Below are 27,773 nucleotides of genomic sequence, written 5' to 3' on the forward strand. Positions count from 1 at the left end.
TTCTTACATCTGCACTAGCCATAAAGACTCTAAATCAGGGTTGAGACATATGGAGCAGTCTGTAGGAACATGGGAACCAAGTTACTCTACCCCCATCCTCAGCCTAGCTTCAGGATTTACAGCGTGATTCTGGAGTTTTAAGAATGGCACTAATTATAATTAGCAATTTCTAATCCAAAGCAATGGTACAAAAGAGCCAGGAGAAGAGAAGGGATTTATGTGCAAGAGAGAAGGGACAGAAGGGAAAAAGCATGCAACCCAGCAGCTTGATCTGTATACCTAAACCACAGTTATGCATCACAGCTGCACCTGGTCTAAGCATGCATACAAATATTTGTCTTTACAAATAATCTCCTTTTCAGAGACCTGCTGATATAGTGCTGTCATTACTCATAGTGCCACCCATTTTTCCTGCTCACTCTGCTGTTGTCTCTGGATAAATAGGTTTAGAAGGTTACTGAAGCACTATTGAAGCCAACATGTGTCATTCGATCAGTGAATATTAGCACAACCTAAGAAGTGGTGGGTGGCACTGTGGTCTAAACCACAGAGCCTAGGGCTTGCTGATCAGAAGGTCGGCGGTTCGAATCCCCACGACGGGGTGAGCTCCCGTTGCTCGGTCCCTGCTCCTGCTAACCTAGCAGTTTGAAAGCACGTCAAAGTGCAAGTAGATAAATAGGTACCACTGTGGCAGGAAGGTAAACGGCATTTCCATGCGCTGCTCTGGTTCGCCAGAAGCGGCTTAGTCATGCTGGCCACATGACCTGGAAACTGTACGCTGACTCCCTCGGCCAGTAAAGCAAGGTGAGTGCTGCAACCCCAGAGTCGTCTGTGACTGGACCTAACGGTCAGGGGTCCCTTTACCTTTAAGGGGTAAAATCTACCCAAATAATTCCCTATTCTAACACACACACGCACACACAGTGTATAACAATGCTATTTTGTAGGCTTCCAGGCCAGATGCAACATGGAGACAATAAGCAGCATGTGGCCAGGGCGGGAGGGAGAGAATCTGCACATCTACAATATCAATTTCTGGTAAGCAGACGCCTGGGATTTGGCAGGGCTGCCCGTGAAAATGGAATAGTAATAGCTGGGAAGAGAAAGGAGCATAAGCATCAGCTCTGGAATAATGCCCAGCATTGCCGGACTGATCTGACTACCCAACGGCCATGTGTGTGATTGATGATACTGTTTGCCAAACTGTTCTGTCTATTAACGGACAGAAATAGCAGCTGTAAGCATGCTGCAAGAATAGCTGTGTATTTTTATTTTCAACAACAATAGATGCAATATTTGTTGCACTGAAAAGGCTAAGGAACAAGGAAGCTTCAAAAAGTTTGCTGCAGGCCGATTTAGACAGACAGAAAAGTCATCTGCAAATCCAATACAGAACTGGCCCTCCCCACCCCACCAGCGATGCTTGAATTTGGGAAGGCTGCCAGCGTAATAAAGCCCTTTCAAAAGGAAACTCGGCTACATTCCTCTTTAACACCTGTGCAACACTCAGGGCTAATATTGACTTACAGAGAGAACGGAGTCAAAATTGCATGTGTCTAGGGGCCACTACCAACAATCTTTATTTACTTGGGGGGGGGGGGTGCATGCAAAGTGATCCTACTTTTGGAAGAGCATACGAGCTTACATAATGAGCAAGTCCGTCAGGAGCAAAATGCCATTAAGTTTTCTGCAGAGGAGCTCTCTGGCCAAGTCTGCACCCACGTTGCAATTTCAAGTTTAATAAGGAAAAGATCCTGAGATTGCAGGTACCAGCATTTAGGTTACATAAAAGGTGGTTTATACAAGTAAAACAGCAAGTTTTTTATTTAAAAAGTGGCACCTCTTCTGTAATAACTAAAAGCTATTAATCTCACACCAGCATCAGTGATACGGGCTGGTTGGACGCAGAAGAATGGTGGGAGGAAGCAGCTGGGGAACCCCCAAGGGAAGAAGACTCAGAGCCCGGAGAGTGGTGGTAGGACAACAGCGGGCGGTCAGAGGAGAAGAGGGAGAAGCCTGGGGAGAGGAAGTGTCAGAAGCTGAAGAGGTAACAGGGCTTAGTGAGCAGGGAGAGTCTGTGACAGAGAGAAGTCCAAAATCAGAGGCAGAAGCTGAAGCAAGTGAGTGGGAGGAGGGAGGCCAAGAGTCAGAGGCACAGGTGTCTCACCCTCCTGCTATGAAAAGCGCAGTCTCCGATTACTTGGGAAACGTCCGGTTGAGGAGGCGAGGACTTTCAGTCTCGGCAACTGATTTTCGTGGGGGAAGACCATCGGGAATGAGCTGTTCTGCTCATTAGGCCTGACACCCAACCAAGCCTGTAGAGGTCGTGTTTTTGCTAATCAAGAGTTCGTTCCATCTTTGAACTGTGTGATGACTGACCTGGCATGCTCCTGTGACTATCAGGATACCCAGAGGTGATGCTTTTAAGGGGAAAAGTAAGGCCTGGCACAAACACAGCTTTTGATCTTTAAAATATAACCACTTTTTCATAATACAGTGGGACCTCGGGTTACATATGCTTCAGGTTATAGACGCTTCAGGTTACAGACTCTGCTAACCCAGAAATAGTACCTCGGGTTAAGAACTTTGCTTCAGGATGAGAACAGAAATCGCGCTTCGGTGGCGCGGCAGCAGCAGGAGGCCCCATTAGCTAAAGTGGTGCATCAGGTTAAGAACAGTTTCAGGTTAAGAACGGACCTCCGGAACGAATTAAGTACTTAACCCGAGGTACCACTGTACAAGCAAGGTAAAGAAGGATGAATGATAGCAAGAGCAGCCCGGTTCCATTTGGTTCTGCTCCCACAGTGGCCAACCAGTTGCTTGTGAGAAACCATGGGTCACGGGTGTAACAGCTCCCTCCCCACTTGTGATCGTCACCCAATGATATTAAAGGGCATGCTGCTTGCGAAAGGTAGAAGGCAGCCTTATCTTCCATCAGCTTGTCCAAATCTCCTTTCAAACCATTCAAGTTGGTGGTCATCACAACAACTTGCGGGAACAAATCCCATAGTTGAGTTTAGCTATTAGAAAATCCCAGAATATAAAGCAGGCTATTATCTGATGCCAAGACTGCAGTCCTAAACACCACTATACACAATAGGATTTACATTTGAGTAAGCATGGGTAGGAATGCAAGGTGAATGTGTTAAGAGCTTCCCTCCCCAAAATATAAGTGACGTAGCAAATAAAGAAGGGCCAGACCCAATGCAGGTGGACTCTACCAAAACTGTAAGGTGGTGGTGGTGGTAATGATTTATTATATTTATATACAGTGGTACCTCTGGTTAAGAACTTAATTCATTCTGGAGGTCCATTCTTAACCTGAGGTACCACTTTAGCTAATGGGGCCTCCCGCTGCCGCCGTGTGATTTCTGTTCTTATCCTGAAGCAAAGTTCTTAACCCAAGGTACTATTTCTGGGTTAGCGGAGTCTGTAACTTGAAGCATCTGTAACCCGAGGTACCACTGTACTGCCCTTAATCATAAGAGCTCAAGGATCTTGATAAACAAGGAACTTGTTTGGTAAACAGATGCAACCAAAGGAGAATGGACTCCTTTTACCTGTCCCAATAAAACCCCCTCCTCATTGACTAGCTAACGGTAGATACCTTTCCATAACTCACCTGCAACTGAGAATTGTACCACCACCAACCTGGCAGCATTTTTGCATTGCGTTTAATTTTTGTTTTGGATTGTTAAAGAACTAGGAGACACATTCAAGTGGAAAGCCCCACGCGAGAGAGAAGACAAAGCAAATGAGCAGATGGGTGACCTAGACAAGGCTTCCCATGCTTCCTGTCTCATCGCAGTTGTCGCCACTGCTGATGGGAAGACGCAAAGTACACCTCGCTTCCAGTCCCCCACTGCCACTGGGAGATGGAAGGCTGCATTTCAAAACTGCAGACTTGCTTCCCTTGGCCAAGATTACAGCAGTCATTGCACAATTTGATACGAAGTGGATATGCTTAGACAAAACTGTGCAAAGCCTAGCATTCAACAGCGCAGTGACTAAAATCAACACGGATATCACACAATGAGCTTTAACGCTCTGAACTCTGCTATATTTACTAAATGATTAGGGTCCAAAAAAAATAATAATCTCCAAAGATCAATTAGGGTGCAGAATGAACCCAAATGGACCTGATTACTGATGTGTAAAGAAAGTGAAATTTAGTTTTAGTGCTTTTGAACAGATGAGAATATAGATGCTGGAGGTTTCCCTCTCTAACCCCATTATCTGTCCAATATTGTCTCTTCTCTTTTTATTTCGGCTATGTACCCAAAATGCTGAAACCCAATAAATATTTTTCTAAAATACAACACAGATCCTTCCATTGTTACCAAGGAAGAGAATTCTAAAACAATTTCACTTAGCCATATTTATTCATTCTGGCATCATCCTTAGATAACCATTCTGACTGAAAAGTTCTCCACAATGTCCTCAAACATGCAAATGAATATTTAATAATATTCTGTCCCATGATTGCCAATACATTTAATTCACAGGGAAAACACATATTTCACTAATGCCTCTGCTTCAGCTGCCCTTTATACTTTCATTTGGTCTACGAGGTCAAACTGAGAAACCATTTTCTTTTCATGCATTATTCAGGAAAGTACTCTCTCAGTGTATTAGGTTACGACACCAATCAAAGTCAGTGGTTTTTTGACCTTCCCATGTTCAGAAAAACGACATACACTCAAGACGACAACCCAATATAATGAGAGCTTTTTGCAGTACTCCTGCTATATTTCACAGGCTAAATACTCTTCATTATTTACACATAGGGATGTGGAACATTTCCTCAAAAGTGTGGACACTTGTATATTAGCCATGTCACCGGTGTACTGTGTTTGACAACTATTAGAGGCAATTTTGTTTTCTAACATGTTATAAAAAGAATGATTAAAATTAAATAATTTAGCCTTGCATGGTCAACAGATTTTGGTTGGATATGGTAGTCAGTAATTAAGATTGGTCACCGATGCCTCACTTGCTTCCGCCTCCAAGGCATGGGGTCCCCAACACAAACATGAAAGACTATTCTGGTCTTTACAGACTACTCATGGGGAAGGAGAAGGTCTTCACTTTGCAGTAATTCAGGTTTGATGACCAAGTGATCCCTGTCCACGAACCACAGAAGCCAGCACACCATCCCAAGCTGCCAGAAGATGCTCACAGCCATTTCAGCAACTTGGCTTTCAGAAACATCGCTGCCCCCCCCCCCCAAGATTATGCGCCTGTTCTTCAGAAGGAGTGCGGCCTATCTGGAACAGACAAACAAACAAACAGGCCCCCATTCGCAGAACCACCTGCCAACTCCCATCTTACAAGGAATCAACGTAATGGCTCTCTGCCAGACTACCACCACGACCAAACACCAATACCTGCATGGCCACACATGGTTACAGATGTAATAGAGTTAGGTATCATCTGCATACTTCAGGTGTGGTTAACATGTGAGGTCCCTTTAGGCTTGTCGTTAAAAACAACAACGACAACTGGCTGCTCCTATCCCAGTCACCCCTCACTGTTATGCCATGGTACCAAAAAATTTTTGCATCCCAGTTATTTAAAATTCAATTTAAAAAGAAACACTGACTGACTGCTCCCTGCCATGATACTGTAAGTTTTGTGACTTTCCAAGGTCCCTCAAATGTGTGCATTTAAAAAAATAATAAAAATTCTCCTGTGGTTGTTAGCCCAGAAATGGAAACAAGAAGAAATTCCGATGAAAGAAGAATGGCAGATGGAAATAATGGACTATGCAGAATTGGACAAAATGATAGGAAGGATTCGAAACTTGCGGGACCAGAGATTTACAGAAGATTGGAAGAAGTAGATGAACTATTTGAAAAGCAATTGTAACCAACAAATTACACTAGTAGGACTACAAGAAGTTTTGTAAGGAGGAATATATGACGTGCTACAAAGTAGACAAAGAATAGAGATATTGGTTATCAGTTTTAAATGTAACAGGGAAAATAAGAAATGTATACTAAGAGATTAGATTGGAAAATTTTCAGACAGGACTGATGGAAATAAAAAAATTTGAATACGATGTAAAAATATGTTTAATTACTGTTGAAAATGGTATGTTAAACAAACCATATATATATATATATATATATATATATATATATATATTCTCTCTCCTGTGGGATGGGTTCCTGAAACAATTCAGTGCTGCCCCCTGACCTTCAAAATGTGTCTCTTAACAAAATTTAAAACTGACCCCATCTACTTCAGCCATCTACTCACTTTAAATACGGCTCCTAGAGGGCTGCTGATAGATCAGTGAAACCCTTGCCCCCTCCGCAAAAAAGGGTTAGCCTCACCCCTGCTTTTACTTCTCCTCCTGATTTTGCCCATGAAGAAGCTGGGAGCTTCAGTATTTTCAGTCGTAAGAAACGGTGTCAAAGTGCATAGTATGAGTCAGACTGAACTGCAAAACCTCCCACAAAAAGGCAGCACACTGTCCGCTTTTTGTAAAGCAGATCAAATTCCTTACACTCATTAAGGGAGGCAACACTTGGAACAAATGTTGCCACAGCAGCTTTTGCGGAGAGGTTTGCGGCAAAGTCCAATGAGACTGCCTGTTTAATAGCATGTGACTCTTAAAGAAGGCTTTATTGATTGGAGGACGAGGAAGAGGAGATGCATACCCTAGTTAGGTCCATTCCAAGTTTGAGTTGCGAGATGAGGTGAAGAATTACACTGCGCTGATCTTCCAGGACTCCTATATCTTCTTCTTCATTATCTTCAGTATCTGTCACCTCATCTTCAACTAGGATCAAGTCACGAGTGGAACACTGGTGTCAGGGTGGAAAGGAGAGAGGAAAAATATATAATCAGTATCACCAGCTGGACACAACAAAGAACAATATGGAGTGAATTCATATGAGCTTAATTACAGGGATCTCTTAGAACACCAGATTATTTCCCAATACTCAACATTGCTAACTGACTAGCATAATCTTCAGTAAGTTATGAACAATTACCAAATCCACAGCGCTGAGGAGTTGGACAAGCCATAAGGAGTTTGCAGAAAGAATCTGAGCATATACTGTGAAGGCACCACTTTCATTTTTTTAAAAAGATATTGATTACTCACTGAAAATTTTGGATGCTACACAGCAGGACAAATGTTCTACTATCACCTAGTATATCAGAGAAGGATATAATCATTTGAAGGGCTAGGGGTCAAATAAAGAATCAGCTAGCTAAATATTTCAAGATTGGTTGAAATAGACAAAAACAAATGGTTCATTCACTATTTTAAGACTACGCATCTGTCAATAACAAGGCTGTGATGTTCAGGATGCTCTAACTTCTGGTGTTAAAGGTTATGGCAACATTGCACAATGTGTTCATTTTTCAGACATATTGATGAGTGTTTCAAATACCAACTCCTGTACTTATTCAAGAAGAAGAAGTGGAGGAGGAGGAGGAGGAGGAGGAGGAGGAGCAACTAAAGGATTCCTCGTCAAAAATGCAATAATCCGAAGCCTTTTAACTAAAAGTAACAGGATTCCAAATTTACTAAGATAAAGGTATTTCTTGTTTTCAGGAGGTTGCATGCACAGTTCGTTCTACTCAAAAGTATACCCACTGAAAATAAGAGATATGGTCCATTAATTGCAATGGGAAAACCTGGAGTAGAACTAGGGTTACCATATTTCAAAAAGGGGAAATCCAGACACAAAAGTTGATGAGCTTTTTAAGTTGTTGAGCTTTTTATTTTATTTTATGTTTATTTTATTTATTTAGGCCAAAGTTGTTGAGCTCCCCCCCCCCCCCCAAAAAAAAAACTTTTTCAAAAATGACATTTTTGAGCTATTTTTAATGAAATTCACCCAAATCTGCACTTCTGTCATGGGTTGCCATACGTCTGGATTTTCCCAGACACTTCAGCGATTTCCTCCCAGACACTGTTTCCAGCAACCAAATCCCAGCTATGTCCGTGAAATTCCGGACATATGGCAACCATAACAGAACTTAGTTGGCCACAACTCAAGGAGTTTCAGGAAATGAATCATTTGGGTTAGGCCAGGTATTTCTTGAGGCTATATTACTGCTTTGGTATAAACTAGACACCATGGGAAATCTTGCCTCATTTATATTTCATTTCATAAAAGCTCAGCAATAGTTCCATAGCAGTAACTACGAAATGAACCAATAAATAATTTTTAGCAGTTATAAGAAGCAGTGTGATAAGGGAGTTGCTCTCTTGGTATAATGAAAGAACTGAAAGAAAAGGAACAGGTCAGAGAATTTAAGGTCCAGAAGAAAATAACATGTTTTACTGAATCTTTGTGACTTCACACAAAACTGAATCCATTTCTTTTTACCTCCCAAAAGCTACTTACTGAAGTTCAGTAACTTTCTAGTAGTCAAAAACACAGAGGGTTCTCTGATCTACATTAGGCATCATTATATAAGCAAGTTACAGAGGAAAAATTCGCTCAGACCCCTCAATACCTTCCAAAACAATGCATTAAAATATCCTTGCTCTCCAAGCAACATATACAGCTTTATCTGGCAATATAATTCCATTAGAAGAGTAGCTGTAACGCTGCCTTCAAAGACAGCACTGCATTAACTACATTAGCTATATCCATTTAAGCTTTGTAGATTGCAGTAGCTCTGAAAGAGTAAAACAGCAACTGTTTCCTCCTCCCTGCCAAGGCGTTAAAAACCAAGGAAACAATATTCTTTCGTACGGTTATTTTACCGTACTTGATAACTTGAACGAGTGGCTTCAATTTCAACGGGATTTAAAAGTGAGCACTGCGCACAACCTAACGCTGCAATTTTATACTTGGGTGTAAACTAATATTCTGACCAGAGTTAAACTTGCAAAGGGGAGAGGAGAAGACAGAACGGACTTATTAACGGAGCTTCAAAACTTACAGAGGATGTTTCTACTGCGGGTTTGTTTATCATCCAACTCGACCTCATTGAGCGTCCTGAGCTACGTAACAGCGCTGCTGTTTTCCGTGGCTGCTGCCTAGCTCCTTTAATAACAGGCGAGCTGGAGCTAGGAATTAGTAGTACCAGGAAGAGTCAGGAGAAGCCTCCCCTCCCTGCTCTGCCCCCACCTCCTTTTTAATTTCCACTGAATTTGAAAAGCATGATGTCAATTCAGCACGAATCTGCTGCCTACCGTCCCAGTCATGTGACGCGGGATCAGCGAGCTTAAACTACAAATCGCTTACAAGGGGAGAAATGATGCTGTGCTGCGGGGGCCCTGGGTCTCTTCCCCTCTGGGCACGGGAGCTAACCTTACAAAAAGAGCATCTTGTTCAGTGCTGAGAACAGGGACGGATTTCGGCTAGCAGATGTTTTTGTGTTGTTGTGTTTTTTTTTTAAAAAAATCCCTATTACAGAGGGCTTTCGTTCTTTCTTTTTTGAAACAAGATGTCAGATTCCAAGGGCCTCTGCAGAGGCGGAAGAGCTACCCTATGCCAGATTATAAGAAGCATCTTGCAATTTTGCTAGAAGTTTATTAGAATTAAAGGAGAAAGGGTTACAAAATCATCCACATACACACACACACTCTCACCCGATAAGGTTTATATCAGGTTTCCTCAACCTCGGCCCTCCAGATGTTTTGGGACTACAATTCCCATCATCCCTGACCACTGGTCCTGCTAGCTAGGGGTCATGGGAGTTGTAGGCCAAAAACATCTGGAGGGACGAGGTTGAGGAAGCCTGGTTTATATGAATGAAATGTGAGTTGCTGCCAATGAAGATGAGTTTAGGGCAGGCGTAGGCAAACTCCAGCCCTCCAGATGTTTGGGACAACAATTCCCATCATCCCTGACCACTGGTCCTGTTAGCTAGGGATGGTGGGAATTGCAGAGCCTATGCCTGGTTTAGGAAAATGCATATAAAGCCACTTTATATAAGTCGAGAGCCACTTCATACATTGTCCCCACAAACTTGTGTGTGCAGCCATAGTCTGTATCCAACGCATTAATCATGAAAAATATGCCCCTAAGCACAAACCTGTGAGGCTTCTGATGAAGTGTGTGTGTGTGTGTGTGTGTGTGTGTGTAAAAAGTAGAGGTAAAGCTACCCCTGACCGTTAGGTCCAGTCACGGATGACTCTGGGGTTGCGGCGCTCATCTCGCTCTATAGGCCGAGGGAGCCTGCGTTTGTCCGCAGACAGCTTCCGGGTCATGTGGCCAGCATGACTAAGTCGCTTCTGGTAAACCAGAGCAGCGCATGGAAACGCCGTTTACCTTCGCGCCGGAGCAGTACCTATTTACCTTCTTGCACTTTGACATGCCTTCAAACTGCTAGGTTGGCAGGAGCAGGGACCGAGCAACAGGAGCTCACCCCGTCGTGGGGATTCGAACCGCCGACCTTCTGATCAGCAAGCCCTAGGCTCTGTGGTTTAGACCACAGCACCACCTGCATTTATTATGTACTACATAACCAATCTATATAATTGCATATTAGTGACCTTGAATGGGGAATGATTCTTACATAAAAGGTAGCATTCCTCTTTTTAAAAAAAAAAATTACAAACCTAAAACTAAACCAGTTATATATAACCAAATTTCAGAAACTTCTTCCACAGCCACTAAATAGTGTTTGATGCAACGATTTAAGCTAGATTAGTTTGCAGTGGTGTCTACCAATCCACAGCTCACTGTGTTTATCCTGAACACTGTATTAGTGTGTACAGAAAAAACATCGCAATGATTATCAGTATAATGTCACCTTTTCCAGAGGACACTCCAGTAAGTGACTGATCAATTTACTATTATGTTCTATAGAGAGGAAAATTATTGATAGTTTTAATGCACTCTGTCCTTGCTCTAAGTAACGATCAGGCAGTATGACCTATTGAATTTGTCAAAGCACATGGTCAATGGCTGTGTGTTGCGCTCTCTAAGAGAAACCAACTCATTAAGATCCTGTTAAACTCATATCAGACAGCAACGGCACAACCCTAGAAGTGTCTCCTCAGAAGTAAGCCCTACTGAGTTCAACTTTACCTCCAAGTAAGCAAATACCACCCACAGCCCAAAACACACACCTAAGGCAATTTTTCTTTTTTAAAAGAGGGTTTTGCTTCTAATTGTAATTACTTGCATGTAATTACTTGGCCAACAGCATGGCCAACAGCCAGGGATAATGGGAGTAATATGATCCAATAAATAAATTCTGAATGGCCACAGGTTCCCCTATCCTTAATTTAATGCGACACATTCAAAGTTTTCTAAGTGTAAAGAAGATCTTCAGTTAGCCTGCTGTTCTTTATCTTCTTTTCGTAAGTTGACACTAAAACGTTTAGACAATTATAATAATAGATTGTATATTTAGCACTCTTACAAAAAAGATTCTGATCCCCTTTTTAGCATTCTTCTAATGAACAATGCTGGTGGCCCAATTCAAATATGTGATATATTGTGGTTTCAATTCTATTTAAGTTTCCTTCCAGCATTTTGCACCAGTATTAAACTTGAACAAATGTAAACAACAGACGACGTATTCTAGAGCGGCCAAAAAGGGGGAGAAGGGGAGGCCAAGCAAGTCTAGTCCCCTAAATTCTGCATGTAACCATGCATTAAAATGGGCCGTTTCCTTGAAATTTAGTATCAATGTCCACCAGGGTATAAACATGCAACACAGTGTAAACCTGCAATTAAAATTTCGTGGTTTCTTTATTATGGCCAGAATCTCCCCCCAAAAACAAACCTGCCTTGTTCTACTCTTTCAGGGAAAGGTAAGGGCTAATGGCTTCTATTTCTCAAGCAGCAGACTTTTGTGAAACATGGCAAACTCATTTTTTAAAAAACTAAGGAGACTTTTCAAAAGCAGTTTCTGATATGGGTGTGTGGTGTTCAAGTCAAATGTTCCACACGGATATGCTCAAGGCCTTGGATGCACCTAAAGTACCTCTTTGGATCCTGGCCAATAACATTTGGCAACGCTGGGATGGCAAAGAGAGAAAGATCAAAACTAATTACAATGTTCGTTTTGAACACATGGCAAATCTCAAGGACAACGCATCTTAATCAGAGTTGGTATCAAATAAGCAAGAAACAGGCCAGCACCAAATGGAGTTGATGTGAATCAAAGCAAGCAGTGACCCTTATAGGTTTGTCCTTAATTGAAAAGAAAGAAAGAGAAAAGACTTAAAATTATTGCTGCAGCTAACTTTGCTGGGTCTAGTTTAAAAACCCGACAATAATAGAATCCCCATGGTTCACTGCAGGTTTTTGAAATTTGCAGACGAGAGTGAACACTCAGAACCTTAACGGATCAGCCTTAAATTTATACCCAGTCCAGTATTCTTTGCAATAATAATAATAATCCAGAATTAAACAGTTCACTATGAATTGGTCAATGGTCAGAGGGGGACCACATCCACCTTTTGCCAAACCCTGATATGCATATGCCACATAAAAACCCCAAGAATCTGATGAAAATTAGGGTTATGGATTGGATCTTAACTTTGTGAAAGAAAGGAGTTACTGTTCATGGAAGGGGAGCAGCCCTCATGGAAGTTGGGTGAGTATAACTCAACAAGTTAGCAAAACATTAGGCTCCAAGCTTATGCAACTATAATATAGTTACAGGGAGATATGCATTTCCTGTTTTTATTGGAGAGATTGTGCAAAACACACATCTTATCCAGGGTGTTCCACTCCCAAGAGAAAATAAAGGCAGAAGCTTTGGCTTAAAAGGCATTTGCTACAGTATAAAATATGTACGCAAACAGGTTTACCAGGGAGATTTTACTTGCGTGCACAATGTCTGTTGCAGCAAGCTATAAAAATCAAGATTAGTTAGATTGGAATAAGTCATTTCTGTCGATGCTGCTGCAGTGGGCTTAATGTCATTTAATTCTCCTTTTAGTGTAATTGTACATTTAATCATTTGAGCTAAGCATACCTTACCTGGGACTTTCCAATTGATTATGTCAGATGTCATATTTGGGTGGTCCGATATAGCAAATAAGCTTAGAACAGCAGCATTTTGCCAACAGATTAATTTAGCCGTACGAATCATTACAGGCTAAAGGCATTTGCAGTACTATGCAGCCTAAAAAGGATTTAATCAAGCATAATGGAAAAAGACAGGCCACAGTAAGAAATCCTTTAATGTCTCTGCCACACAGAGAATGTGCCTTGCTATGTAACAGCGGCGTAGCGTGGGTTGTCAGCACCCGGGGCAAGGCAAGTAATTTGTGCCCCCTAACCCCTAACCTGCCACCGCTGCCAGCTTCTTCTTGCTGCTGCCTGGTCTGGTCTGGTGTGGTTCTCTCCCGCACTCAGCGCTGCGCTGGGCGGCCGCTGTACTGTCCCTCCCCCAGATAGTCCCTCGCTCTCTCTCCGCACCGCACGCCTGGCACCCACCCCCTCCACAGTGGGCGGCAACCCAGCAGCTCGGATCGGATTCACACAGCCAGCACTGCAGTGAGAGAGAGTGAGTGAGCCAGGTAGGGGCAGAGAGCTGCGAGTGCGAGCGCGCCCCCCCCCCCAGATGTTGCGCCCGGTGCGGCCGGCACCCCCTGCACCCCCCACGCTACGCCACTGCTATGTAATACTGAACATGCTCTCATCAAAGCTGAAACTGTTCACTTTCTGGTAAGTGCAAGCAACACTGACAAGGTACGCTTATCGTTAAGTCCATTTGGGATCATTAAAAGCTTGCATTTCATTTCAATTGCAAGGCAAAACGAAAACATTCCGATCTCAGGTAATTCCTGTGTGTGTCCGCGTATTTCTGCAAGCTTAGCAACAGGAGTCCATGGAATGTCTATTTTGTGCAACTATTTTTTATCATTCATACAAACCAAGATGCGATAAAGATCCAAGTCACCTTGCATTAAATATAAACATTCAGAATAAACTCTTTTTAGCAGACTAGCCAGAGCAGCAATGCGCTTCAAGTACGGCACAACACAACCTTGCTACTCACCTGGGGGGCATATGAACTGGTCCCTGGGCTGGCACCCGAGTAGCAAGATGCCATAAAAAAAACTAGCACCATCAGGGACAGGACTTGGCTAGATCTTTTCTCTCTGGTGTACTAGGACTGTACCACATGATGTTAGAGTCTCTGGAGCATTGGTAGAACTTCTAAACTCTAGAAAACAAGAAAGCAGCGCCTGCAGTTCCTACCATGCAGGTCGAAAAACAAGGAAGTTACAGGAGATGGAAGGATGGAGATGATGGTCAGAAGGAGCTAGCAAGTGGCTAAGAAAGGGCCCGAGTCTGCAGTAGGGAGACAACTGGGGTCTGTGAGGATCAGAGCAGGGGAGAGAGACACAAATTCCATACTGGGTAAGGAGTTAATTATCCACTAAATCAGTGAGATAAGTAGGGAAGGAGGAAATTAGGAGGAAAGGAGTAAGTAGGAAAACGGGAGGGTTATTGTAAACATGTTTGGTTTTTTTATAAGTCAGCACGAATGCTGGAACGGGAAGCAGAGCAACAAGGGGAAATTAAAATAGGAGCCAAGATCAAGGATAAGGCCTAGGAGAATGGTCTACCCACCTGGGGTAGGAAAAGAGCTGGTCCCTTAAAGAAACATGATACTGACAGGACAAGTTGCACCTATGCTGTCACAATGATCCTCAATGATGTATGCAAGTCATAAGCCATTAAGTTCAGCTTGCTCAGGACAGGGTTGCTTGGGATTTGAACCACAGGGCTAATTCGCTCACGGCCTGAAGTATATTAAATTCCATCACTTCCAATGCACAAATAAAAAAAGATTATTTTCAAGCCTATGTAAAGAAGGTCTGAAATGAAAAGACTGGCAGTCTTCACAAACATCCCAGCACCTTCAGAAAGTAGTACATTTGGCGATTATCAGGTTTTGTTTGAAGAGGTTGAAAGTATTCCCCTATTCACGAAGCACTGCCCCACACTCTGAATGGGCTCCATCCGCCCTCAGCTATTGATATTGCATTCTTTACAATGGGATCCTCGATTAACATTCGAATTATGGTGCACCAATGCAGGGATGGGTAATCTTTTCGCCGCCATCTCAGCACCACATTTGGTGGCAAGAGGCTGCATACCAGGGGCCTGAAGTGAGCTAGACCATTCACACATGCACACACAAGGGAGATTTACATGGAGAGGAGATGTACAGAGGTGACTCTCCCCACACGCCTTCCTCCCATCAGAGTTTTGTTTCCCCCCCCATCCTTCCAAACAGTGATTTCCATGGAGGCAAGGTACACAGGGATGAACTCTCCCTAATGCACCCTTCCTCTTCATCACAATCATACTCCCCACTCTGACAAGCAGCAATATTTGGCAGCACACATGGGGAAGCTGTCTGGGCACTGGTGCAGCCCCTGCATTGAAACAAGGACTGGATGTGGCTTCCTCAGGTGTGCAGTAATGAAAGCAAAGGGATGTCAAAAGTCGCAACCGAAATAGGCAGCTGAGAAGCCAATGATAAAAATGGGAGTGTGTGGGTTATTGTGGAACAGATTTTTTCCCCCATTTCGACCTTAAAAGCAAATAAGAGGAGCACGTTCAGCAGAATCAGAGTGTCTCCAATGGCTCTCATCTGAAAAAGAACTCCCCCCCCCCCACACACACACCTTGCAAAGTTTTGCCTAGATTCAGAATAAACTCCTGCACATGGTATCATCTCGAGTCAACAAGTTAGCCACTCAGCTAACACCTGCCCAAGTTGCCTTAGCTTTGCACCTTGGGCTACACCTATCACAGCCTATTCATTAAACAGTTTTATGAGGGGGAACGGGAAAAGTTGTGGAGTTGAGTGAGAACTGTGGAATAAGTAGAATGTATTCAGTAAAGATGCATTCTGCTGACAGACACTCCCCTGGAAGAACAGGGCAAGAAATGTCCAATTGCTCCATTAATCAAGCTTCTTCTGTCCTTCATATCAATGTTTTGTCCCCTCCAGCAAGCATAGAGGCCTTGGGGAGAGGTGGGGTCTTCCATTACTTGTGTGAAGGCTTGGACACTTGCTATTTCTCCTCTTACCCAAACTGCAGTGGAAGCGAGAACCTGTCTGCGATTTCTGGGAGTTCCTTCTTCCTAGAGGAACAAAAGACACACACTCCTAGCAAGCAGAACTGTGGGCAGCTTGAAAAATCCTCTCTTAGCCACCTTGTATCTCACTCCATACTAGGAATTTGCTAACCCATATAATTTGTTTAGTTACACACACATACACATACATACATACACACACAGCCCACATTTTCCCTCTGGTATGAATACACACAAAACAGGGGGGAATGTTAGCACATCCCAAATTCAGAATAGATGCTGAATGAAACAAAAGTAATAGATATAAAACCCTTCAACTGAGTATTTTAAAAAAGAAATCCCACTTGACATCAAGAACCCAGATTCTACCAGCCACAGCAGTGTTTTCCAAACCTGGGTCTCCAGCTGTTTTCGGACTACCATTTCCATCATCCTTGACTGCTGGTCTTGCTAGCTAGAGATGATGGGCATTGTAGTCCAAAAACAGCTGGAGACCCAAGTTTGGAAAACGCTAAACTACTGGTATGAGGGGGCAAAAAGGAGCATTATTATTTACTATTGGTAATATCTAGCTGTGTCAGTCTGTTTCCTCAGGGGTAGCATTAAATGGTTCGTTCTGTTTCAAGAGACAAGTCAAACCTCATTTTATTTAGTTACTTGCAATGTATATTTTGGATGTCAGCCAAAACTCTCTCTCCCCCCCCCCGCCCCTCCCAGTCAGTTCATGAACTCTAATTAAGAGAGATGCAATTTAGAGCAACACACCCCAACAGAAGTCAGAGGAAAGCCAATTACTAGACGAAATCTGCCTGTAAATACTCAAGCGCCATGCCAACACTCCAGGAAGAAGCAGCATCCTGCCATAGAGATCCTCCTTTTCAGGATCTATGTAAGCTCGCTTGCCAGATATTTCAAAGTCAAAAGCATGCTGATAACACGAAGCAACAAATGTTGCAATCAATGCTATATTCTGCACTTGGGACAGAAGCCACAAAGCCTCTCAAAAAATCTGCTATCTCTTTGAAAAAATACAGTGAGAATCTAACAAGGTGGCATGTGTGTATGGAAAGTGAAGCAGTTTTAAATATAATGTTAGGGGGTGGGGTGGGGTGTTTCAGTCTCAATGATGCCCTAAACCCCTTCCAATTCTTGGGATCTTGTATATTCCATGAATGTTAGACTCTAGTAGAGAAGGTTGCCAAACCAGTCAGGCAAGTTCCTTAGTAAGACAATGACCTAAGCTGGCAATTTGACTGCCCTGATCAGCATCTAAAAGAATGAGCTAAGTTGCAATAGCTGCAGCTAAGCGAAGGAGAATAATAGGTCCAAAGTGGGGAGGGCTGGGCTAAAGAGTGTGTGAGAGAGACAGCTGAGCTGGAAGCGGGCAGGAAGCAGAGAGGCACAGATTTTTTAGCTCTGTGCTGGACTTTGGGGCTCCCCTTGCAACCAGATAGGGAAGCAAAATCTGTTGCGGTGTTAAAGCTGAGATCTCATGCTCGAGTTGTGCACATGTGCAAATAAAACCATATATCCTAAACACACCGCAGTCTCCGCTGACCTTCATTCCGTGGAAACCAAACCCTGGGAAAACCTTGGAGACTCTCACTGTTCAGAGACTGGGGTGGCATTTATAATCAGAGAACTGCAGAGTCCAACCCCCTGCAATGAAGGAATATGCTGCTGTCCCATACGGGGACTGAACCTGAAACTCTGACATCATCAGCACCACGCTCTAACCAACTGAGCTATCCATTTCTATACACTTCATTCAGCAGCTTACGTGCTAAACTGGTTTTTAAAGCTCTTTAGGTATGCCACTCCCTACCTATTCCAGGCTGCAGAAGTCATTATTCGTGGAGGATAAGACATGACAACCACCAGAACATTGGGAAAAGGTGAAGGAACTTGATGATGGCAAGTACCAGATGAGCGACTCAAGTCTCACTAGGCTAAGAGGGGAAGGGAAGGAGAGATGGGTGCAACCACGTATTGATGATGTGTCACTCAGGATATCCAGACACCCTCCCTGAGCAGCTTCCTGTAGATATTAAACAACGTAAAGGACAAGCTGCAACCCTGTTGAGACGCCAGTGTTTAGTCTATGAGACAGAAGAGATGGTGGCCATAAGGGATGACTGAATGAAATGGATTTATATAAAGCAGTACCTCCGTTTGCACACAGGATCCCGAGGAATCTGCAACCGGAGGTGCCTGTTCTGCGCATGTGCACGGCACATAGATCGCTTCTGCGCATGCGCAGGTGGCAAAACCCGCTAAACCGGCACAGCGTGGCGTGGGGACTCGCTTCCGTGGTGCCAAAAATTGCGTCTGCGCAGACGCCAAAAATTTTGTCTGCACAGATGCTGGAAATCGCGGCCGTGGGCAAGATCTGGCCCATGGAGGGACATCCGCTGGAATGAACCAGCCCAGGCGAGGAAAACCTTGCCAACCCCTGCTCTACACCTCCACTGAAAGCACTGAAAGATTGTCTTAAAGAGCAAAGTGCCTTTTGAAACAGCCTCTCCCTCCTTCAGCAGCTGTAAGAGGGCACTTGGGCGGCAGCAGGACCAGTTCCCCACCTGCTTAAAGGAGAAGGCAAAGGTTTGGTTTTTTTTACTCTCCATTCATCAGCTGGGAACAGGGTAGCACAGCCAATACAGGATTAAACCCTGCCCTCCCGCCCATCAGCTGATGTCAACAGTGATGTCACGCCTGGCAAGCAAAACTGGTCCCCCGCTGGTGGGCCAAAGTTGGTCCACAAGTCAGATATTCCTTACCCCAGTTACACAACAAACATTGCCTCATTCAGTCTGCTTTCAGACACTGACCAGGAATTAAAACTATTTTCAATAGGCTGCATATCTAAAGCGTAAAATGTGGGATATAAAAAGTTCTACTACGTAATTTTAAAATTGAGTCTCTCTTTAAAAAGGGAGGGAGGGGGTTGAAGGGCAAATGTGCATTTAATTCTATAAATATCTAGGCCAAACCTTAAATTGTGGGGGGGGGGGTTTAAAAGGGGGAGGGGAGGCAGGGAGCCTGCTTCAAGCCCGGGAGGAGGGCCAAGCCTGAGGGGTGAATCAATGCTCAAAAATCAATGGAATGTACATCTGTTCTTTTCACAGCAAAGGAAGGGAAAAGCCTAGCTTACCCACCCTAGGAGAGGAAAATCAATGCACTCCCTAAGTGGAGTTTTAAAAGCAGCCTGGGTTGGTGGCGAAAAGAACAACTAGAAAGGAAATTCACCAGGTTTTGGGCGCATGGAGGGGGAAGAGAGAGAGAAAGTCAGAGTCCTTTGAAAAAGAAAGGAATTGTCTCTTTGGAATATCTAATGTTGTTGGCATCCGATGTCTGCCTCAAGAGACAGATATCTAGTGATGCCTATCTTAAAGGGTTATTTTAAGGGTGACTAAGTTACTGCTTTTCTGAAGTGGTTCAAAGTACCTTGCAGGTATTCAGATACTGGAAGCCAGGCATTAACTACAAAAGTGATGCTGCAAGACTGGCACGTAACACTAAGCCAAACTACAGCTTGGCAAGAACAAATAACTGCAGGAGAGGAGAGGGCAGCAGCTGAGTTTCTCCCCTGTTGTTTTGCTGCTGTGCTGAGTCAAGCCATGATCTGGCTTCATGTACCGTCCAAACCCTGGCTTGTGGGTTAAGCTTTCTTCAGATAAACCATGAGCTGCAACCGAGATTTGCCCTATGGCTTTGCAGCTTGTGGTGTGTCTTGGACAGCAAAACCATTAGCAGAGGTGCAGAGAATACTAACTTAATGGCTTAGTGTATTATGTGAGAATGAGGGCATTATGAGCTGATTTGATGTTTCCGTGTATAGCTTCACAAATGACACTTGGCTGTATTTTCCCCTTTATCCATTTTTCCATTTATCAGGTTTGTTGTTGTTGTTGTTGTTGTTGTTGTTGTTGTTGTTGTTGTTTTGAAAGTGCAAATTATACTCCATGAACCATGGCCATTTCAAAGTATAAAGAAGACAAAAGTTAAGCAATTTTAAAATGTCTTACTCATTACAAATTTTTAACTTTCATATCTTTGGGTTGTATCCAATGAAGTCATCCCACCTGCTTTGAGGGTTCCCCCAACCCCCAAATACAGCCCTCGATGTTTCATAAATTGGGGTGCTCTGATGGAAGAAGGATGATCCACAAAAGAAGAAAGTTTCATAGGCAAAATCTGGCCAGAAATCTCCACAATCAGGTACATCTATATGGTTATTTACTCTAGCTTTACTCACTGTTAGGCAAAAATCACATAGATAGATAGATAGATAGATAGATAGATAGATAGATATTGCAATTCAAAAATTTACTTTCAAATGAGAAACTTAAGATTTACAAAAAAAGAATATTAATGTCTTTGAACAAAGGGAGGGAAGTCTACTTTGTTCATGCTATATTTGTTTCTTTATACAAGCCTGAACTTCTTCTTGTTGTTGTTGGTTTAAAATTAAGAAAACATGAGTTTTACAAATGCCTCATTATGAAAACAAAATCCTGCAGAAGGATTTTTAATCAGCATAAAAGCAAGCAACAACTATTAAATTAGTTTTTACTTCAATTTATACAAAAGAGGGTACAATTGTGTACAGTGGTACCTCGGGATGCGAACGGGATCTGTTCCGGAGCCCCGTTCGCATCCTGAATGGAACGCAAGGCGCAACGGTGGGTCGCATTTCTCCGCTTCTGTGCATGCGCGCGACGTCATTTTGAGCGTTGTGCATGCGCAAGCGGCGAAACCAGGAAGTAATGTGCTCCGTTACTTGCGGGTTGCCGCGGAGCGCAACTCAAATGCGCTCAACCCGAAACACATTCAACTCGAGGTATTAATATTTTTACTTTTAATATGTTTACATGAATAAGCATGAGCATCCTTGTCTCTTGAGCTTTTGACCAATTACACACATGACTTGAGTGATACCAGGTATTGTTAGAATCTGCCTGTAATATGTTCTAATTCTTGAAGAAAAAACTTCAGTCTTCTACCATAGACTTTTCTATACAGTAAAAGGTTTCAAAGCGTAACCACTGGAACAGCGTTTGACCACTAGGTGGTGATCTATGGCAACACTACACTGCTTGTCAAGTAATCTCTTAGTGCAACCTAAGAGGGAAGAAAATAAACTGGGATGTAAGTGGCACACATCCAAAGGGAATCTCAATAAGGCGGACCATGTGAGTTAAGGGGAGGTGGGGAGCAGGGCTGGCTGCATGAGCTCTGACTGGCTCCCAAGGAGGCAGTAAACATATTCATCTTGTCTGAATGAGTAGACATTATGAAGCAAAGGGCATAGAAAGCAATACTGCTGACTTGGATGAAGATAATGAGACTTGTGAAAATGAAAATCATTAACAGGCTTATGATGAAGGAAGCTACGGTGTTTATTAAAGCAATTCCTTTGTCAGCGAGGTTACCTGTGGATTATGCGCTCCCTGGGTTGAAAACGCCATTCATCACTTTCTGAAGGTTTTTGTTTTTATTTTGGCAGAGTGAAGACTGAGCAAAAAGCTCCCAACTTCAGGTGTCACATCCACAGGCAACACAGACAGAATTTATGCAGCCAATTCCCACTACAGCAGCTACCCAGGAGCCACTTCAAATATGCCACAACATTTCATTCTCAGTTCATAATTCAAGGGGGCCTTTGGAAACAATTCAGCACGAAAGGGAGAGAGCATTCTGCTTATGCTAGGTATTTTCTGCGGGCATTTGCTTCACTGCACAGTGAACTGAAAAAATAAAGGGGAAGGAATAAGGTCTCTTACAACAGATATACTTAACACATATACACACACACTTAACTTGTTAATCGAAGGGCTCCACAATCTAATAAGACTGAAAGAACAGCATCCACAGCACTTGAGCAGAAGCACTTAACTCATTTACCCACAGTCTTTATATTCTCCAGCCTTTTTCTTCACCAAACATCTAAAAGGGCTATTTAAACTTCTCTGGTTACAAGAACCAATAGCTCCCAACCTATGTACTAATAATGTTTGCCCATGTGCTGATCCATATGCAGCCAAACATGTCTGCATCCACGCACGAGAGGGAGGTATCAGTATAAAACAGCTTCCTATATTTCTGCTTTAATGGGGAGGTCTAAATGCACAGTATGAAATAAATCTTAAGGAGGTTAAGTTCTAGTCCCGCACAGCAACTTGCATTCAAGCGAGTTCATATAAACCAGAACTCCTAGACTAGGGAGGAAACACGAGCATTAGTAAAAAGGACCTTTCAAAGGTGATCTGTTCAGCTACGTAACACAGCACATATACACAATACGCCTAGAACACAGAAATACTTGGCCCAAGTGTTTTAATTGCACCACACTCACCAACAAAGACGATATGGTTTGTGCCTCCTGCGGCTTAGATGGGACTCCTGGCCACGTAAGATTGGCACTAGCAACTGTCAAAGAACTAAGGGCACCATTTTTCAGCTGCTCTGTGGAATGTGACTTTGGCCCATGCCATCCCAGAAAGCTTTCTGAAACAGAAACAGAGCCAAAGTTACCAGCAATGTCATTCCTTCAATGCATACTTGTTTTCAGGGAATGGGAATCTCTCTCAATGCCTGAGGGAGGTCTCAATAAAGAACATCTCTCTCAGCCACTTGTACCTCCGCCTCCCATTAGGTCACTTGTATTTCAACCTTGTTTGCGTCCCTTCTTGCTACTCGTAAGATCCTCCTATCACAGCACCAGTCTTATTATTATTTGTAGCAAGTGCGGTTCCATTGAGCAAGCACCAGCGTAATAAGAGCACCGCTCTCGAAACAGAATGGGAGTTTGACTTGATTCGCTCAGTTCTGAAATAAGTACAGGCAATTTCACTTCTACCTTTTAGACAGTACTTAGGTGTCAAATATTAACACCAGTCTTTTTTATTATCATTATTATTTGTAGCAAGTGCGGTTCCATTGAGCAAGCACCAGCGTAATAAGAGCACCGCTCTCAAAACAGAATGGGAGTTTGACTTGATTCGCTCAGTTCTGAAATAAGTACAGGCAATTTCACTTCTACCTTTTAGCCAGTACTTAAAGGTAAAGGTAAAGGGACCCCTGACCATTAGGTCCAGTCGTGACCGACTCTGGGGTTGTGCCGCTCATCTCGCTTTATTGGCCAAGGGAGCCGGCATACAGCTTCCGGGTCATGTGGCCAGCATGACTAAGCCGCTTCTGGCGAAACAGAGCAGCGCACGGAAATGCCGTTTACCTTCCCGCTGGAGCGGTACCTATTTATCTACTTGCACTATGACGTGCTTTCGAACTGCTAGATTGGCAGGAGCTGGGACAGAGCAATGGGAGCTCATCCTGTCACGGCGATTCGAACCACCGACCTTCTGATCAGCAAGTCCTAGGCTCTGTGGTTTAACCCACTGAGCACCACCCGCGTCCCTTAGGTACTTAGGTGTCAAATATTAACAGCTGAGTGAGAGTCACAGACATTTTCCCCAGTGACTGCATATATTATATATATGCCCAAAGACACCATTGCACATAGACACCCAAGGGCAGGCAGCAGTACATCATCCCTTTTATTCAAGTGTTATTTAGCTCTCTAGCTGTGAATGCTGCTGAACATCAGGTTTACTCCAAAGATTATCTTAATACCCATATTCAAGTTATTCAAGGCTAGAAGAAAGCTCTAGCATAAACATGTACTTGAGCAACTGGTCCCAGACTTTGGACAACAGCAGCAGCAGCAGCAGCAGAAGCAGTCCAGAACCTGCTTCAAGTAAAGGTGCATAGGCATTGATAGGCAAGTTGACGTTAGCTTAAAAGATGAAGACTTGAAGCAGTTTCCACTCCATGATCAAAGGGAGGACAGGCTTGTGTGACAACACAGAATTCTACCAACCCTGTTTTGCTCACATCAGGTGTTTGTGATGGAACAAAGACAGAATTCCAGAATTTGCGCACTGTGTGACCCAGTGATATTTTCAGCTAAGGTGTTCGTGGTATACTTGTTGGGCAAACAGCCTCTCCACAGGCATATTTCATTGAAAACTCGGCAACACCGCCAATAAATTGAAGGCACCGTGGACCAGACTGTCCCATACAATCACGGATGGCAGCAATTCCTCACAAGAACAGCATATAGGAGATGCTTGTAATTTTTAAAAGGTTCTGATTTTTGTTAGCTGCAAACACTTACTTCAACTCAAATCGGAACCAGGGCAGCATCGTAACTCAGTAGCCATCATCTCCTGGTCACCACCGCTTTATTGCAAATGGCCCACAAAGTCAATGGGCTTGGCTCAAAGGCAAAAATCCCAGGTTATCATACAGATGACAAATCACCCTCCCTCTAAGGTGCAAAGAAGCCTCTGGGTCAGCATGTTTGAGGCATGTGCCACTTTGAAAATGACCAACGGCTGGCAAGCAAAAGCCTATTACTGGGCCATATCAAGTCTAAACTGGCATACTTTTGCCTGAATAATTGTCGATCTTAAGAAGATGTTAACAATTAACTTAACCTAGGGGGGAATTCACCCAAGTAGCTTTGACACTTGATAATTTATGGCTATTTATAGATCCAAAAGGTTAGGTACTGAACAACATTCAATGATAATGACGAGAGTGTTAGAATGCAAAGTGTTAGCTGTTTTATATATTTGCACTTCCAATGCTACGTTTGTGGAATTTAGTGGATTTTGAGGATGTTCTGAAACTGTAGCTCAAATAAAAGACTGTCTAGAAATTAACTGCTAAAAGTTTCAGAACTTAAAATGCCTCTGTATGACCTGCATGGGCTTAATATGCTGAAAGGTCATTCCTATTTTAAAAAACAGGAACAAAATGTTACTACAGTTTGCATTATTATATTGTCACAGTGCATAAACAAAACAAGCTAAGCTAAAATTTGCATCAGCCAATGGATTACAGCAATTTGGCAGTGTGGCAACCCAATCTTCAGTATCTGTACTTGGAATGCAAGATTAAGGCTATGCTTTCACAAAGCACTGGCAAAGAAACTAGCATGGCTTTCCTGGCTGTTTATTGGCATGTGTTGCAAGTCTTATACACAAACATTCCAGTTTGAAACCCAACATCAAAGCTTAGCTGGCTCATTTCAAGAACACACAAGCATGCAGGTTTCTGGAAATAAGATCCCAGCTGCTTTGCAACTCCCCAGTCTTTTTGACGCTGTGCCATAATTTGGCTTAGCATCACATCCAAACCTGGGTTCATGATTTAGCTCTCTCCAGACTAACCATCAGCTGTAACCAAGGTTTGCCCCATGGTTTGCAACTCATGCGTTGTCCAGGAGAGCTAAACCACAAGTCCAGATTTGGTCAACATGGTAAAAACCAAACCATGGGTTAGCTCAGCAAAGTTGGGGAAAAGCGAAGCAGCTAGGATCTTCTCTCTGGGAGTTCACATTTGTGCAAAGCCGTGGTTCGACTTAGGCGTGATGTAAGGACCCAGAACTGTGAAGAAACACAGGTGCTCCCTTTATTTTACACTTTGGTTAAATGACTCGTGTGTTCTCTTGAGAGGCGAGTCTTCTTTTTAAGAAAGGGGGTGTTACGATACTATTGGTAACTCCCAGAGAGGAGTCGAGAAGGTTAGCATTGCTCACCTGAAGACAATGTCCTGTTACTGTGTTGGCTCGCTTGCTGTATGCTGTGTTGTAGCATATGCAGGCATTCTCCAAGGCAGCTGAGGGTGGCAGCAGAGGTAGCTTTTAAAAGCAGCAGGTCTTGATCCAAGGCAGAAAGAGGACCAGAACCTGGGAGGGATTCAATGGCTTGCACAAGGCTTTTCTGCTGTCCCTCCACCTGGCTCATGATCTGCAAGTATATGTACATATTTAAACATTCATATGTGCAGCCAATTTGTCAACAGCTTACTATTATCACTGCTTGCTGACTTCTCTGTTGCACAGTACAGCTGGAAAAAAGATCCTGTCCTGCTCCAAGCCATAATGTAATACCAACTTTCATTCTACCAAATGAATACCAAAGGGACGTGGCATTACAATATATTTAGCACCTTTTCTTTTCCCCTCAAAAACTAGCATTCTAACCTGAAATGTAGAATTTTGCCCTGAATGTGCATACCAAATGTTATTCAGGTATCTTGTAAGGGTGTATCATTCTATACACTATCTTCACTCATCAATTAAAACTTTATTTTCAGTAAGTCTGTCAGTAGCTTAAAGCTAGTCTGTTAATACAGAAATCACATTATTATTATTATTATTATTATTATTATTATTATTATTATTAAAATTTGCATACCACCTTTTACCTGTAAATCTCAGGGCGGTTCACATATTAATGGCAAATGCCATTAATATGATAGGTAAAGGTAAAGGGACCTCTGACCGTTAGGTCCAGTCACGGACGACTCTGGGGTTGTGGCGCTCATCTCACTTTACAGGCCGAGGGAGCCGGCATACAGCCAGCATGACTAAGCCGCTTCTGGCGAAACAGAGCAGCGCACGGAAACGCCATTTACCTTCCCGCCAGAGCGGTACCTATTTATCTACTTGCACTTTGATGTGCTTTCGAACTGCTGGGTGGGCAGGAGCTGGGACCGAACAACGGGAGCTCACCCCGTCACGGGGATTTGAACTGCCGACCTTCCGATCGGCAAGCCCTAGGCTCTGTGGTTTAACCCACAGCGCCACCCGCATCCCTTATTAATATGATAGCGAGTCTAAATAACAGAAAACCCCAATGAACTGTACACTGTCTGTACATCTTCAGATGTAACACAGTGCCCCAAAACCTACCCCACGGAGCCAGTGAAGTAGGAAATCACAGGCCCGAACCAAGATTGGAATGGGTTTAAAAAATAATCAGTACCATTCAATAAAGTTTGCAGTTGCCCTACCTTGACCCTCTCCACAACCTAAGAATACGGTATTTGTGACTGGTTGATATCTAGTTCAAAAACACCAGATCTAGAGATGGTTCCTTTAGGAATGGATAAAGCATTGCCTCTTTCAATACAGCAGGGACCAACTCTTCATGTAATCAAGTGCCAATTGTGCCCTTTGCTTCTCTGAAAGCTTTCCAGTTCAAATTGAGGTTTTTCCACACTTAAAAGGAACTTAGGGTTGTGGCCTAGGGAGTTCAAAGTGAGTTACTTCTTACTAGAATATTTTCCACAATTGCAGGTTATTATTACTTTGGCTGGAATAATTGTTTGGTAGAACAGCAATAGGAGCCAAGATCTATGGAAATGAGACCCACAATGTCTGATCTTTAGTACGTTTTGTACCAACCCTGAATCTACAATGCGCTACATTATTATTCCAGATTTGTCTCAAAAGCTCTATTTATGCTCTTCTAAAGATATTTTAAGTTATTGATCAATAACCTCACAAGTGTTCTGTCTCTTATAGCAATCCTCCGACTTTCTTTACCACAATTCCATTAGCAAAAAGCTTTTGGTGCTTCCCCCACCCTTCTTCAGAAAATAGGTCACATTTAGCATGAATATGGCAAAATGCTTGACAAGATTAGAATTGGACTGACGCAATCAGCTTCCAATATTCCCCCAATACAAGTTTGAGAAGTCAGTGAAGCAGCTTGGTTAAAATGTACACATTTTTCTGCCACAGGCAAGCATATGGCTGAGCTACATGTTCCTCCAGTTCAGCCCTTCGCCCAATATTGAAGCTTACTCTCTTAGGATTACGAGCATGTAGCAAAGAAGGGCAAAGATTCATCTTCTGAAATGTAAAGTTTAAAGATTGTGTAGCGCTCTCTCACACACACACACACAAACACACACAAC

At 43.1% G+C, this 27,773-nt stretch overlaps 1 protein-coding gene and 1 long non-coding RNA gene across 6 annotated transcripts in view; one reads left to right on the plus strand and one right to left on the minus strand.

The window, feature by feature from the left end:
• OSBPL10 (oxysterol binding protein like 10) overlaps positions 1 to 27,773 on the minus strand; it is a 76,108-nt gene that overhangs the window by 13,049 nt on the left and 35,286 nt on the right. For 2 of the 5 annotated variants that reach the window (XM_080974716.1, XM_080974720.1), the window contains exons 5-8: positions 25,606 to 25,816; positions 22,357 to 22,508; positions 15,954 to 16,046; positions 6,666 to 6,812 (exon numbers count right to left, since the gene is read on the minus strand). In XM_080974716.1, coding sequence (XP_080830842.1) covers positions 6,666 to 6,812; positions 15,954 to 16,046; positions 22,357 to 22,508; positions 25,606 to 25,816 — 603 coding nt within the window. The remainder of the gene's footprint in view (positions 1 to 6,665; positions 6,813 to 15,953; positions 16,047 to 22,356; positions 22,509 to 25,605; positions 25,817 to 27,773) is intronic. The other 3 variants (XM_080974717.1, XM_080974718.1, XM_080974719.1) reach the window with 3 other exon arrangements.
• On the plus strand, positions 18,388 to 22,332 carry LOC308459610. The gene is made up of 3 exons (XR_013978219.1): positions 18,388 to 18,602; positions 20,075 to 20,219; positions 21,508 to 22,332. It is a non-coding gene; the product is annotated as an uncharacterized lncRNA (long non-coding RNA).

This window comes from Podarcis pityusensis (assembly GCF_964106645.2).
Source record: "Podarcis pityusensis genome assembly, chromosome: 12".
Taxonomy (NCBI): domain Eukaryota; kingdom Metazoa; phylum Chordata; class Lepidosauria; order Squamata; family Lacertidae; genus Podarcis; species Podarcis pityusensis.